Raw genomic sequence first — 14,973 nt, 5'->3', positions numbered from 1 at the left:
TATTTGTATTGTGTTTAACAAAAAGTAATGGTTAAGATTGCATCGATTGAATATACGATTTAGATTGCATCAAGCTTTACATATGTACTATTTGCTTGTCAGATAATCATTAGTATGTTTTGGTTTTATTTAGCATGAAAAGTAGTAGTCCATATTCACCCTAAAATATTAAAGACTCACATAACATCGATTTATACAGATTAGTTGTTCAAGTGGCAATCAATGGTTATAATGTAAAACAATAAATTTTCATTTTTCATTAAATAACTTTTATAAAAAAAAACAAAATACACAACAAAAACACAATTTCGTTGTATACTTATTCAACTAAATTGTGTTTTCGTTGTGTATTTTAGGGTGAAAAAGTGTATACAATCGAAACATGATTTTATTGAATACAACGGTCCCCTTGTAATATTTCTTACCTTTTTTTTTCTACCAATAACATAATTTTGGTTTCTCTTAAACCTAGATTCTATCAATTGGTCGGACCATAATCGAGAGGGTCAATGTTATTGGAGATAGAAGACACGTGGGCACAAAAGCATGGAACATGATGCTTTAGTTCCACTCTTAGTGCTAAGAGAAACTCAATGTGTGTTTTATTAATTTACTACATTCCTTTTCATTTATAAGACCTACCTTAGAAGTGATATTTATTCCTTTTTCTAAGACATCATCCATAATGTTTCTTGCATTAATTATTTTTAGATTAAATTACCCCTAATTATAAAAAAGAAAGATGCTGTATTGACTAAACGTTTAGAAAGTGAGAAAAAAAATTAATGACAATGATAATTTAAAAAAATATATAAAATTTAGGACATATTTATTGTTATAAACTAAATTAATCACTTTTTCTTATCCTAATAAATTGCATCTTATAAACAAGAATGGAAGTACTTGTTCCAATTTTGAAAAAAAGATTTTCTCACTTTCAACACACTTTAGATAGTCAAGAGAAAACTTGAATTTAAAATATCAAATACTTCTTGTTGCTATTGCAAAGATAGACAATATTTGTAGGGATCACTATTCATAAATATTTTTTTAATTAATCACTATTCATAAATATATAGGGTCAATTTATAACATTCCTAAGAAATATGATTTTTGGGAACGAAAAAAAAATTGTATACCAAACACCTTTTAATACATGCTGATTCAAATAACTTGACTCAATCAATGAAAAAATTACATAATAATTAAGTTTAAATTTGATTATAATGTTGAAATTCATATTTTAATTTGGCATAAGAATAACTTGTTTGGTATTTATTTAAAAAAATAAGATTTTTGAAAAATAATATTTTTTGGAAATTTTTTTAACAAGTTTTTCATGAAATTTTTTTCATCTCTTATTTTTTAAAATTTAATTTTTCTATTATTACATTAAAAATATCATATTTTTATTAATATAATAAATAATTAAAATAATAAATAAAAATATCACATAATTTTTAAATGTTAAAAAATTATTTAAATATTGTCGAAGGTGAACTAAACACTAATTTCCAAGAATAATAATTTAGTGACATAAAAAACTTCATCCCTATAAAACGCAAGTAAAAAAGAGAAAAGAAATAGAGTTGTGCGCAGTTGCGCATCCAATCCCTTCACTGTTGTTTTCCCCCAATTCCCAGTCCCACATAGCTTAGAACTTACGATCTACAATTTTACAAATACAAATACCCTTCTCCCTCGCTCAAAACACAAACAAGCTCGCTTCTTCCTTCTCTCATCAACAACATGCAGATCTTCGTCAAGACTTTGACCGGCAAGACCATCACCCTCGAGGTCGAGAGCAGCGACACCATCGACAACGTCAAGGCCAAGATCCAGGTTCTCTCTCTTCCTTCTCTTTAATAAGCGCTTCTAATCTCATCCAGTTAGGGTTTAACGCGTTTGCTTTTCAAAACTCAACCGGATTAATGGTTGGCGAATTGGTTTTGGATTTTGTTCAGCTGCTTGTTTTTGTTTATGACCTCGTTCTTTACTTATGAGTTATGAATCTAAAAGAATTGATAGTAAATATGAGACGTGGTCGTGGTCACAGATGCATATGGCTTCTGAATCACAACCTGCAAGAGCCTCTAACAAAAAAAAATAAATTTCCCAATCAAGATGGGCTTCAAACCAATTCAAAACCAGTTATTTTGGTTTTTATTCTATGAACTGGGTTTAAAGTCAGTTCAGAGTGGTTTCAGAACCAGTTTTTAACCTGTGATCTGGTTTTATGTGTGCAAAACCCACAAAAACGGTGCAAGTAGTCTGTAGCTATTCTCCAACTCTGAAAGTATAAACTACTACGCATACACTATAAAACAGTATATAAATGAAGAAAAAAAACTAAAAATTCAGCAGATATAAATACAAAAAACAGTACATGGTAACAATGGATTATATTCCTAGAAAATATCACAAGTTTCATTAGTCACTATAACCAACTATAAGAAAAAAATGGGGTGGGGTGGGGTGGGGGTATTTCTGCACTACAAATATAAATCAACTAGTTTCCTAGGTGGTCGTTAGTCGTTACTTATAAGTAACTGTCAGACATCAATCAGCCTTTTAAAACTTATTCTTTGACTTCTTTCTAGTTTCTAGCCATTCAGTTCATAACAAAAACTGTAGTATACTAAATACACTATATAGTTATATACAAACCTTCACATTATTCCCCTATTGCATTTATGTACTTTCGTTGTTTCATCAGACACCTTGCAAAGCTGCTTCCCTTCCCTGTTCATAGTTCCTTAATTGAGGTTATGTACTGCCTACTAGGATTATGTTCATTTATCTCTTTTAAAGCTGTCAGCACTGCTTTATACGAGGATTACGTTTCTGTGAACATTTAGTCATTTACTATTAAACAATGAGTGTTACCACAGAAACATTCTAAATATCTAAAACGAAGGAGTGTAAACAGAGTATTTTATTTATGAAGTTGGACAGTTTTTCAATTAAGGTTTCACAGTCTCAAAATAAATGAGTTGTATTTGTTTTAAGCCCGTGCAATGCATGAGCTGTACATTTGTTTTAACGTAATTAACTCATGGAAAATGAATATAAATATAACCTATATGACATGAAATATAAATATCATTTTTGTAGCTTAACTATTAACATTTTTATTCAATGCTTTTATCTTTGTGTATCATAAATAGTTAGTCTATGATGTATATACTACTAGTACTATGCTTTCATTTTAAAAAAGTTGTTTACATGTATTTAGTAATTAATCCCATGATTTGTATAATGAAATGCTTACATATAAATATTTATTCTATGATTTAGATATTAATATAATTTTACATGGGGTTTTTCATTATATGGCGAGGCCTGCTGAATTGGAGCTTGATGTATCAATGATAGCACTTGCCATATCTGAGTTGCAGCATTAATTTCTAACAACTGGTGGAATGTGTTTTTAGGACAAGGAAGGTATCCCTCCTGACCAGCAGAGGTTGATTTTTGCTGGTAAGCAGCTGGAAGATGGTCGCACTCTTGCTGATTATAACATACAAAAGGAATCAACACTTCACTTGGTCTTGAGGCTAAGGGGAGGTACCATGATTAAAGTGAAGACTTTAACTGGGAAAGAAATTGAAATTGACATTGAACCAACTGATACAATCGACCGGATCAAGGAACGTGTAGAAGAAAAAGAGGGAATTCCACCTGTGCAGCAGAGGTTTTCTCTTTTCTTTTACTAATTGGACTTGGCAGTCTTTGCTAATTCAATTCCACATGATTTAACTCTTACATGGAAATGTGCATGTCACTTGTTAACTGCAAAAAGCTTGTGTTTTTTTATCATATATTTGCGTATTTATCTTCATCTATTATTTTGTTACATGAACATAGACAAGTTACATGCATCATCTTGTAGGGCCTTTTTTTTTTATCAGCCAAAATATATTATATTATAAATGAATGAAAGTACCAGAGGTACTATAAGTACAATATTAGTGCTAGGTATGCTGCTGGATCCACTAGTGTGAAGATCCAGATTGCAGACCTGATATATTACTACAGTGAAATACCCATCATTTCTATCCTATATACAAAAAGCTACTGGTAGATTACTAGACCAGTAGGTATATGAGTCAACAAAATCTTTCTCAAACCCTCTAAGCCATGACCAGATTAGAAATATTGCATCTTCCAGCAGCTTGCTTCCATTAAAAGGTTCATTTAGGAAGACATTTCGATTTCTGTGCTGCCAAATAGACTAGGTTAGGGCCACCCACCAGCACTTCCATCTAGAATACTGCTTTCCACCAGCACTTGCATCATCTTGTAGGGCCTTAATTGATGATCACATAGCACAAGTACTAGTGAACTAGAGTTATATGCAATCTTGTCAGTGAAAAAATGATAGAAAATATAAAAAAAATATTGCCTTGTTCTTTTTTTTTTTTTTATAAATAAAATTCAAATATAGCGTAATTTTTGTGTGTCTATATTCTTACAATATGATTTCTGGATACTAGTGTTAAGTAGGTCTAGATTTTTGAACTTTTCCATGAAGTAGAAGCTTCTTCAATCAGCTTATACAGAGGTCTTGTTTTATTTGGGCTTTTGTACATTCATTGGAAGTATGAAATTTTGGTGTGGGATTTATACAGCCTTGGGCATCAACGCTTCAAGGCATGATGAGATGTTAGAATCCAATTCCAAGGTATCTAATTCAAGTCTCATTGGAATTATGGGATTCTAGTGTGGGTCTTGTGAGGACTGGGACTCTTCAACTACAATGACTAGCTTTTGTGTGTGGTTCTCCCAAGGTTCTTGCCAAGAACTTCTCTAAGATTGTATTTGGCTTGGCTTTTCCTTTTGCAATAAAGAGAAGCCCAAAAAAAGTTAGGCTACAAACATACCTTAGTCTAGGTTAGCATATAATCTAAAAAGGTTTGGAATGCTTATCCACATTCATGCATAAATTTATGCCCGAATTAGAAAACTACTGGTACGCATTATTTGCTTGTCATTGATATATTAATCTCATCAAATTGTATTGCATACTCGAATTGATAATGGAGAATCTTCTGAAGAATTCCTAATTAGTACAGTTGTATTTGACTTGCTTGATATTCAAGAGTAGCAATGAATTTTGATTTTCATTTGATGTATTTATTCTAGTGGAATCATTAGAATCTTACGACTGTTGCATCCTGCTGCAGACTCATATATGCCGGTAAGCAGCTTGCTGATGACAAAACAGCTAAAGAGTACAACATTGAGGGTGGTTCTGTACTTCACTTGGTGCTTGCATTGAGGGGTGGTACTTATTAGTGTAGATGCATATCAGAACCCAAAGACATGAAAGGAAGCTCTATACCTGTCCCGTCTCTGAAGACATCATTGTTCTTATGTGCTTGGTTGTAATTGAGGCTGCTATTGGTGGTCAGTAACTCAGTATCTTTAAGTTGTATGCTATTTGAAACCCGAAGTTGGCCTTTATAAAGAATATCTGAAAACCAATGATTTAAAACCATAGTTTAGGTACATATTTTGCTTTCTTCTGCTTTTCAAGGGAGCACCAATGTTAACCTTCAAACGCTTCTGTCAGTGTCAGAGAAGTTTATCTTCTGTAGCCTTGTTTGTGGGTGTCTTCCGCTTGAAAAGAGGGAAATGGAAGGTTGATTGTTCGTGTTTTAAGCCATTTTGGAATGGAATGTTGTCAAAATGATGGATCGGATTGAGGTCATCGGGGCATTGTAGTTGATTTTAAAATTTTTAATGTTTGGTTTTAGGAGGCTTACTTTCGCACCTTCCTTTTCTCTTGGAATTGCTCGTTTTTTTTTTTATAACAAAATTATCCTTATTGAAAATTAGTTTCTGAAATATTACTGAAAGAAGAATTTGGGAAACTATTTTTGGAATTTAATTTTTACTCTATACAATGTATTCCGAATATTAGCTTTTAAAATGTTTGCGACCTGAAAAAAGTGACCGGTGAAAACACCACTGAAGGAAATGACGATGACAAAGAAGATTGAGGGAGGGAGAAGGGAACGAGAAAGGAAATATTGAGAGAAAGTAGGGATGTTCCCCGAAAAAGACAGGACGGGTACCAGTACGCGTATAAAAGAAGCGTTTTTAAAATTTTAATATTCATTTTCTTTGAGTTATATTGGATTCGCAGGTAATCCATTGCACTTGCTTTTTATTTTACCTGTACATTTTAAATAAATTGTATATTAAGTTTTTAATTCATATAAATATAATGAATAACAAAGAAATTAAAGTTAAAAATTAAGAATTCAATTATATTTATTTTTATGTATATTTTTAAGTTTTTTATTTAATTATTTAACTATTAAGCTAATTGATTTATATTTTCAAAAAATATAACTATAAAATCTTTAATATATATGTTGTGACAAATTTTTTTTTTTAATGTAATAGTGACGGATATAGATATAATTTGACATCTATTGTCGTTCTCGCTTAAATAATTTGGGTAAAACCCATATCCAGTCATATCGGGTACGGGATTATTTGCATGCCTAAGAGAAAGCAAAGGGTAAGAACTAAGAAGAAACAAGAGGATGCAATGAGAGGGAGGGGGAGGTGCAGCACATAAAACATTTTTTGTTTTCAATTTTTTTAGCTGTTTTTAAATCATTTTTGTTTTGATAATGGTATTTTTTTTCTTGAATAAATATTAAAAAATAGGAAATAGATAAAAATAAAGTGATAATTTTGTATTTGAAAGTGAAAGAAAATAAAAATTGGAAACTAATGATATTTTGAAAACCCTAAAAACAAGAGGGGTAGCGAAGAGAAAAATTGGTGCAAAAAGAAGCTCCTATATTTTTATGCTATGTGGGTTGAATTACCTCTTGCTTGCGACATGACATGGCCTATGTCCATGTGGTTCCATGTTGTTTTATGCCCATTCCAAATCTACTTAAGTGATGGCTATTGCTTTTTGTACCTCCAAGTTTTTTCCTGAACCCTTTTTAGAATGTTTTTTTACCTTTTGGAATGGTCATTTGAGAAGTAATAAAAGGGGTGTGTTTCCGAATGTAATTATACATTTTAGATTGACAATTTTGGAAGTTAGAAAGGGGGTTCTAGAAGCAACAACCTTAAGTGATTTTTACTTCTAACACGTAGTCCATTCTTTTTTTTTTTTTTACTAGAATGTACTCTCATTGCATCTCTATATCAACAAGAACCTCAATACATGGTGGAATATACTGGAAGATGTGGTGACTAGCATACAAATATGCCGTCCTTTCTAAAGAATGAACAACATAATTAGCTTGTCTCCTAATAAAATTTAACCGAAAGTTTGGAAAGAAACTAAGACTAAAGAATCATTCCTAACTCATTATGTTGAAAGGAATTTCTATTAACTCTATCTACTACTATCTGGTAGTCCATCTCAAAAGAAATTGCAGTAAAAAACAAATTTATCAAATTAGTTTGTCACTAGTCCTTTCCAGTGTGTGGATCAAACAAATTTATCAAATTTGGATATGTTCTAATTTGGATATATTCTAATTTATCAAACAAATTGTTGAAGATTATGCCAAAAAAAAGATTTTTTTTGGTCCCTAATATTTTTTTTTTATTTTAGTCTTTATAGTTTAAAACATTCCGTTTAGATCCTTGTAAGTGTAATTTTTAAACTCTTGGTTCTCCGTATCTTAAACTCTTTGAAGTTACAAAAGGGTAATTATAAGTGTAGAGACCAAAATGAAATGTTTTAAACTATAGAAAAAGAAAAAATTGTTGCGACTATAATAACCAAAAAAGTAATTAAAAAATGCTGAAGAAGAAACTGGTGAAGATGACTCTACCTATGACATGTATAATAGTTGGCAAAATTTGTCCTCTTAATGTAATTATATACTAAAATGTTCTAACTCCAAAGCATTGCTTAATTTAGAATAACTCTGAGTTCGATGCACGAGCTTTGAAGGTGAAAAGTATAATGAAAATGCAATTTAGTTCAATTTATATTAGTTAAAAAAGACAAGGAAATCAATCCAAACCAATATTTTTTTTTTAGTTTTAAGATTTTTCAATCAACAATTTGGTTGTTTTTCAATCCTCTTGATTGGCTTAAGGATTTGAAGTTATTTGGATTAAATTTTAACACCCCTAGATAATGCATTTATTTTTAGTCTTATCAAATACATTCACTGATTCTATGTTTTAGGAAGCTATAAGGTGTTTCAGTGGGTGAGAAAAGAAACATAAGGATTGGAATGATAAGGTTGGAGTGATAAAAAGATCATGAGTTTGAATCCCTCTACTAATATAACATATTATCAATATTTATTGATAAAAAAATCATCCAATATTTTCTTAGAGTGTATTTGAGAAATCATTCAATGTTTCAATGTTTCCTTAGGATGCATTTGAGAACCCATTTGCATAACTGTAATCAGAGAAGTTCACAGTTTTCAAAGTATGAAATTAGGAAGCAAGGTTTTGTATTATTAATGTTAAATACCTGTTTGCCTCGTTCTAACGGTTAATCAAACACCCACTTATTCTTTGTTACATTGTGTTTATTCTCTAATCTATGGCTTCCTTTATGTTAAAACAACACCTTTTGTTTTCATCATAGATAATACTTGATGTACTCCTCCATTTCATCTATCTAACTTTAATCTCGTAGTTTATATTTCCTACTATTTTTCCGTCATCTTGTATTATGAACCATGGTAAGCTCTGTTTTCCAAGTTTTACCTCAGCTAGAATTATTGTTCCTCTTACTAACATTTTGTATATTTTATCTTACTTTTATTTAAACGAAAGTCCTGCTCTTCCAAAACTCGTCTCCACTTTTCCATTTTTTCTCTTGATTTTCTAACTAAACATATATGATGTGCAAGCAGAAAGCATACATTGTGACACTAGCTATTAGATATGACACATAAGGACAATTAAAAAAGATAAAAGACTCAGCTAACACTTGGTGCAGTCCTATATATGTATGATATCAGAAATTCTATAATACTATGATATAAGAAATTCTTAAGTGACCCTACTTTGTGTTCTCACCTTAGTTGTGATTTCCTCCTACATATATATTTTTAATAACTCTATGAACTATTTTCTTGTTTAGGACCTACATAATCTTTCGTTCTACTTGATCCAATTAATATCATATATAAGTTCATTTCCTTTATTTATTCCTCCAATAAACGAAAGGGTGACGATAAATCTCATAGGGGACGCTTTTATTGTTTCGTATTACATTATATATGTTGAATTGTTTATGAATGTTTAATCTTGCTTGCATGTTTCAACGTTAGTTTGTTGTGTAGGGGGGTAAGTCAGCTCGATTAGTCAAGTGTACGTTGACTTTAGGCTAGAGTTTGACTTTGTTTTAACAAATGAATTCATCAAGCACTAATCCATGGGTTCACCTATTTAACAAGTAAAAAATTTCTAAATATTAAAGACCTTAAGAATAGTATATTATATTTTGATGCTTCACTTAGCTTGATGTATGTTGCTTTCATGTTAACATATTTACACAAAATTAACTATATAACACTGAATTTTGTGTATTTAAATGAAACAAATTTAAAAATGCCTTAATTCTTTAATAATGTTATTAAATTAAAGTTTGTAACTAATTAAATAACGTTAATATGTTAAATTTATAACCAAGCTTTTTTTTTTTTACAAAAAATATACATGAGACATCCTTAACGGATTTGGGATCTCTTAGATAACTCTGGGGAGAGAAAGACATAAGGAAATTGTGGAACCCACATCTTTTGTATCATTTTCTCTCCAACCACCAACTGGAAATTTTGAATTTCTAGAGAGGATTCTTTTTCATCCTTAACATAAAAAAAAAACAATTATACTTAAGGCGAATATGATAATTAAGGATAACAAAAATTTTCATTTGGCTATTGAATGAAATTGCATATTTTGTGCTCGAATTTCGTATCATCATTATTAATTATCCAGCTTTTTTCTAATCCTATTTCTTATTTCTTTCTCATACTCACCCGGATTTCTTGTTGGCATTTATTGAAAGGAAGGAAAAGAAAAACAAAGAATTTGGCGGTGTTCATGCAAATGTCTTATTTTTCTTTGCCCCTGGTGATGATCTAAACTATATTAAAGTTCCAATGCTTAATTCATGCATTGCCTTACATTTGCCATCTTCTGCCGCAAGTTAGGTGTTCATGCAGCACGCTGTTAAGTTATTAAAGGAAGCAACTTGTCCTAGACACAGTTTTTGTGGCTAACTTAAACCATACCTCACAACTATATTAATTTTGATAAATACTTCGGAGTCATTTAGGTACTCAATTATTGTCAATTATGTCATCCTTCTTCAGAATATTAATTGATTTGTCGATTCGTTAATTTGAAAACTTAACAAGCATCGCACTGGTCATCGTTTAAATTTTTTAAAATAAAAGTTGAACATTTACAAATGGGGAAATGTTAATAGTCACACACTCTTTTGAACACATCATCTCTTACTAGTTAAAATTGATTAAAAATCACAAAAATAATTTTCATCATTTTATTTAATGACTCTTTCTTCTGATTTTATAGTTTTCAATACAGTTTAATAAAAAGTATATATGAAAAAGTGTGGTGCTAGCACTATACATAAACCTTTTCTCAAATAATTTTCACATATAAGATTTGGTTGAAAAAAAATAGATTGAGTGTAAATAATTGATATGTGAAGGGATATGTCTATTCATCTATTTCATTCACAAAAATATAAAGAGAAAGATCCAATTTAAATAAATTTCTTCATAAACATTTATACAAGAAGAAAAGAAAATAAGATATGATAAATTGAGTTTCTATTATAAATTAAAATTAACTTATATAATTTAACTTTTATAAAGTCCGATCTTATCTAACTTTTTAAAAAACTATGGTGATAAACTAATTTTAATTTATGGAAAAAATTCTATTTACTTTATCTTCTTTTTTCTTCTTCTTATAAGTACTAAAAGAAAAATTTATCCAAATAGGACCAAAGTTGAAATGGAAAGTAATTTATAAAACTAATAAGTTCTCATCTTTTTACTATAGTTGTTATATAAATAAATATAAGTTTTCTAATTTTTATAATAAATATCATAGAAGTTATATATGAAGAATGATTTTTTATTAACGGATAGTATAAGGCTATAAGCCTTATTAATTGCCGTAAAAAAAGGCTATAAGCCTATGAAACTCATTTAATTTATTTACACTATTGATAAAAAACTTTTTTTTATATATAAACATCCAAGAAGATTCAATTATTTTACCAGATCGCTCTATTTATTAACATGGTATAACAAGAAAGTAAATTCTTGTTAAATGTCAGTAAAAAAAGTTTTATGCCAACAATATAAATTTTATATATTTTTTAACCGATGTTATGATTTTTACTTTGTTTTTAATGAATTAATTTTTTTATTTCAAAGAAGTTAAATGTAATTCATTTTCTTGCCCGTTTTAAGAAATGTACAAACCTGGTTTCTTTTTCTATTTTTGAAATGCAAAAACAATCAAAAAATGGAAAACCTCGTATGGAAAGAGAAGTTAAATCTAATAGGGTCCTTAATTAGTTTCATTATCGATGAAAAAATTGTCGTTTGCTTTGCTCAATAAACGTCTTGTCAAACTTAAACTCTTAATTTTGTTGCCTGAAAAATCCAAGCACTCGTGTAGGAAATAGACCTTTGCGGGTTTGTGTTCAGAACTACCAAACAGGTTGAGTGCATCCCACGTGGGTTAACACATAGGTCATACGTCATTCATATGCAATATCATTCTATTCATTTTGAACTTTCTTTAATTTTCTTTCTTCTAGTTTATTCAAATTTCTTGAATTTTCTCCTTCTCTCCTTGGATTTTTTAAGTTCGGTAGTCATTTAAAGTCATTAATGGTAAGTAAAACCTTACTAACCCAAATAGAAAGATGTCAAAATTAGGTACCAATGTTTACAAAAGCCTTCTAATGTTAGTTTCCCTAACAGAGACTAAATGGTATTTACTTATTAGTTTAATGTTGCGTTCTCTTATTGTCATTTTCATGCCGGTAGACTTATTGGACTGAAATATATACGATTGCATGGGAATAGTTTTCGCATAGGATATATATATATATATATATATATGTCAATTTTATTTTATTTTCCACTTTGTACTTTATTTTCTTTAAAAAATATTTTATTCTTATGTTTTTAAAAAGATTTAAAATACTTCTTCTATCTATTTAAAATTAATGTCATTAATAATATAAGATAAATCATAATCATTGTTATTGAAACACTGGTCAATAAATTAAAAGAAAAAAAATATTTTTATTAGGATGTGTAAAATTGTGATACTCGTAATATTTTTATGTTCTCGTGTAATCTTCAAAATAATTTTTTTAAAAATTTCTTAATCAATGCTCTACATATATTTGTTAGCAGAAACATAATATAAAGATAATGACTACTAAAAATGTTACAAAACATAAGCTTCCCAATTCTCCCTTTTACTAAAGATATTTTTGGGAACAATTTTACAACAATTGACAAGAATAGTATCAACAATATGAAAGTATTGTATATTCTATATTGTAGGAACAACTTTATAATTGTTGATAAGAAATGTGAACAATTTAAAAGATAATGAGACACAACTTTTTCTTTCTTAAAAAGGAACTAAACTGAATATAATGATGTTATTAAGCTAAACCCGAGGATACCCAAGTCAAGCATAAACAATATTTTTAATCTGATTTATCTCCAGATAAAATGAAAATGATGTTAAAACTTTATAAAATTACTTGGCTAGTCTCATTCGATTATTTGATTACTAGATCTAAATTGATTATTGATAACTGTTTGCAAATCAAAATCATAAACAAATTATACATATCTTCAATTGAAAGTTAAATTGCTGGCTATCTAGAATTTTAAGAAGATTGGATATTGTAAACATAAATATTTCGAATCAAACAATAAAATTATTCATTAGGAATTCGTATCGAATTGCAAAATTGAATCAAATACAATCCTCAAAATAAATTTCAAGGTGCATACTTTTTCTCCTATACTAAATAGTGATTGAAAAGCAGACGCTGCATGGCTGTGTCCTGTTTATGCTTTGGAGTTTTCTTTAAGGAAAAGTAACTTTGGTTGGGCATGGGACTCGGATATTTGCTGTGTTATTAATGTTCAAAAAATAAGCTGAAAACGACACGAAGTAATGCGTATAAGAAAAGATTTCTTATTAGTGTGTTTATGAGTATTACTGTTATTCTTATTTAATGAGAAGCTAATAAACGTGCTTTAAAATGAAAGTCTCTATGTACAAAGGGAGGAAAGGTCTCTGTCATTTTGTCCTTGCCTAGTTCCCAGAAAACAAAAGTTAAGTTTCTCTCACATATAACTCTCCGAAAATTATACAGTTATAAGTGGTATGGGTTGTTTTTTTTTCTTCCAAAAAAAGGTTCAAAATTATTTTAATCTTTTCTTTTAAATTTGTGTGAAATTGGTCCTTCCACAATAGAGGTCATTTTTAATTCTTGGACATAATTTTGAACCTTTTTTGTGAAAAAAAGAATAAATAAGATAAAAATCACTTAAAAATGAGTCCTATGAACAGCCACAAAACATTTTTAATGTTTTGTTTTGCTTGTTAGATTTACTTTTCACACAATTTTTATCATATTTATGATTTTTTTTTAGTTTGAACATAAGTTGTGCTCTCAATAGTTCCATGTAGGTAAATCTAATTGAGTTAGTTTCATGTCTTAATGAATAAAAATGTTCAAAATCTTCTCTCAAAATAATAAAAAAAAATCAATATTTTGGAAGCACCAAAATTGACTCAAATTTAAAATATAAAAGATCAAAATGATTTTAAAAAAGACAATAGTAAACTAAAATGAATCTTAAAGATAAGATAAAGGGCCAAAATTATAATTTAGCTTTTTTTTAATAGGAAATTTCAAAATAATCACTTTTAATAAAGAAACTAAAAAAACTAATTATGAGTTGTTTTACTTCTTCTTTTTAACAAAGTACCCAAAATAATTAACTTAAAAGTATATTTAATCTTAAATAATTATAAAATCATCAAACAGTTTAATTTTAAATTTTAAATTCTTATTTTTAAACTTAGAACTAAAAAATAAAGCCTATACTTTAATTTGAACAGCTGTTTTCATCCCTCTAAATCATGAAGTCAACATGATTTCAAATGTTCCTTGTAACCAATGTCATAAAATATATTTTATGATACTTCTAATTTTTTTTAATGATCATAATGTGTGAATATGGATGCGTTGAATAAGTCTGAGATTAATATTAATATGACTTCCATAATGTTGCGGTATAGTTATATGCTGCATTGAGATATTGTTTGCATGGGAGTGATAGAAACATTGCTCACAATATTATATATGAGTCAAAAGCAGCCATAGAGTTTGGGTACACTCACCTACATACGGAATTCGAGAATAGACCGATTCCTACAATTTTCATATCGTTAATAAAACTCTCTTTGAATTCTCTTAGTGACAAAAATTTCAAAAAGCATGAAAAAACCATCTAGATTACACAAAACCCTCGTATTGATTTAAGTGAGATAATGGTAATAAAAAAGCTGAAAAAATGGAACATTTCACCTTTTCGTTTCATAGGGGTACAACATTTTTCCATATAGTTCGCTTATTTCTAATTTTGAAAAATTGAGCTTCTGCAAATTTTATTTGTTAATTTGGGGATTTTATATATACGAAAAAAAGTCAAATTAAAACAACTCAAAATTCAACCAAAAAAATATTAACGTAAATTAAATTTGTCAAATTGAAAATAAGATTATATCTAATTTAAGGCATCAAAAGAAACAAAACAGGAAAACCTTTGTGACCAAGGCACTAATTAATTAATTAGTTAATTACACTGATACGTAATCTCTGTCATTTGGGGTTGAAAATTTTAGTACTGTGGTAATATATCATCATCACAT

At 29.1% G+C, this 14,973-nt stretch overlaps 1 protein-coding gene across 1 annotated transcript; it reads left to right on the top strand.

Moving 5' to 3' along the window:
- Positions 1 to 1,573: 1,573 nt before the first annotated feature.
- Positions 1,574 to 5,767, top strand: LOC114422094 (ubiquitin-NEDD8-like protein RUB2). The gene is made up of 3 exons (XM_028388296.1): positions 1,574 to 1,842; positions 3,435 to 3,694; positions 5,187 to 5,767. The coding sequence occupies exons 1-3, from the start codon at positions 1,750 to 1,752 to the stop codon at positions 5,296 to 5,298; spliced, it is 465 nt and encodes a 154-aa protein (XP_028244097.1). The 5' UTR covers positions 1,574 to 1,749; the 3' UTR covers positions 5,299 to 5,767.
- The last annotated feature ends 9,206 nt before the right edge of the window (positions 5,768 to 14,973 follow it).

The sequence above is a fragment of the Glycine soja genome, chromosome 8, assembly GCF_004193775.1.
Source record: "Glycine soja cultivar W05 chromosome 8, ASM419377v2, whole genome shotgun sequence".
In the NCBI taxonomy this organism is placed as follows: Eukaryota; Viridiplantae; Streptophyta; class Magnoliopsida; order Fabales; family Fabaceae; genus Glycine; species Glycine soja.
Note: the sequence above shows the minus strand (reverse complement) of the source record. Positions and strands in the feature narration are given on the sequence as shown.

Excerpts from the sequence above, each read along its gene's own strand:
- LOC114422094 (XM_028388296.1), top strand. The coding sequence starts at position 1,750 with ATGCAGATCTTCGTCAAGACTTTGACCGGCAAGACCATCACCCTCGAG. Across the intron at positions 1,843-3,434 it reads ACGTCAAGGCCAAGATCCAG|GACAAGGAAGGTATCCCTCC; the intron begins GTTCTCTCTCTT and ends ATGTGTTTTTAG. Across the intron at positions 3,695-5,186 it reads ATTCCACCTGTGCAGCAGAG|ACTCATATATGCCGGTAAGC; the intron begins GTTTTCTCTTTT and ends ATCCTGCTGCAG.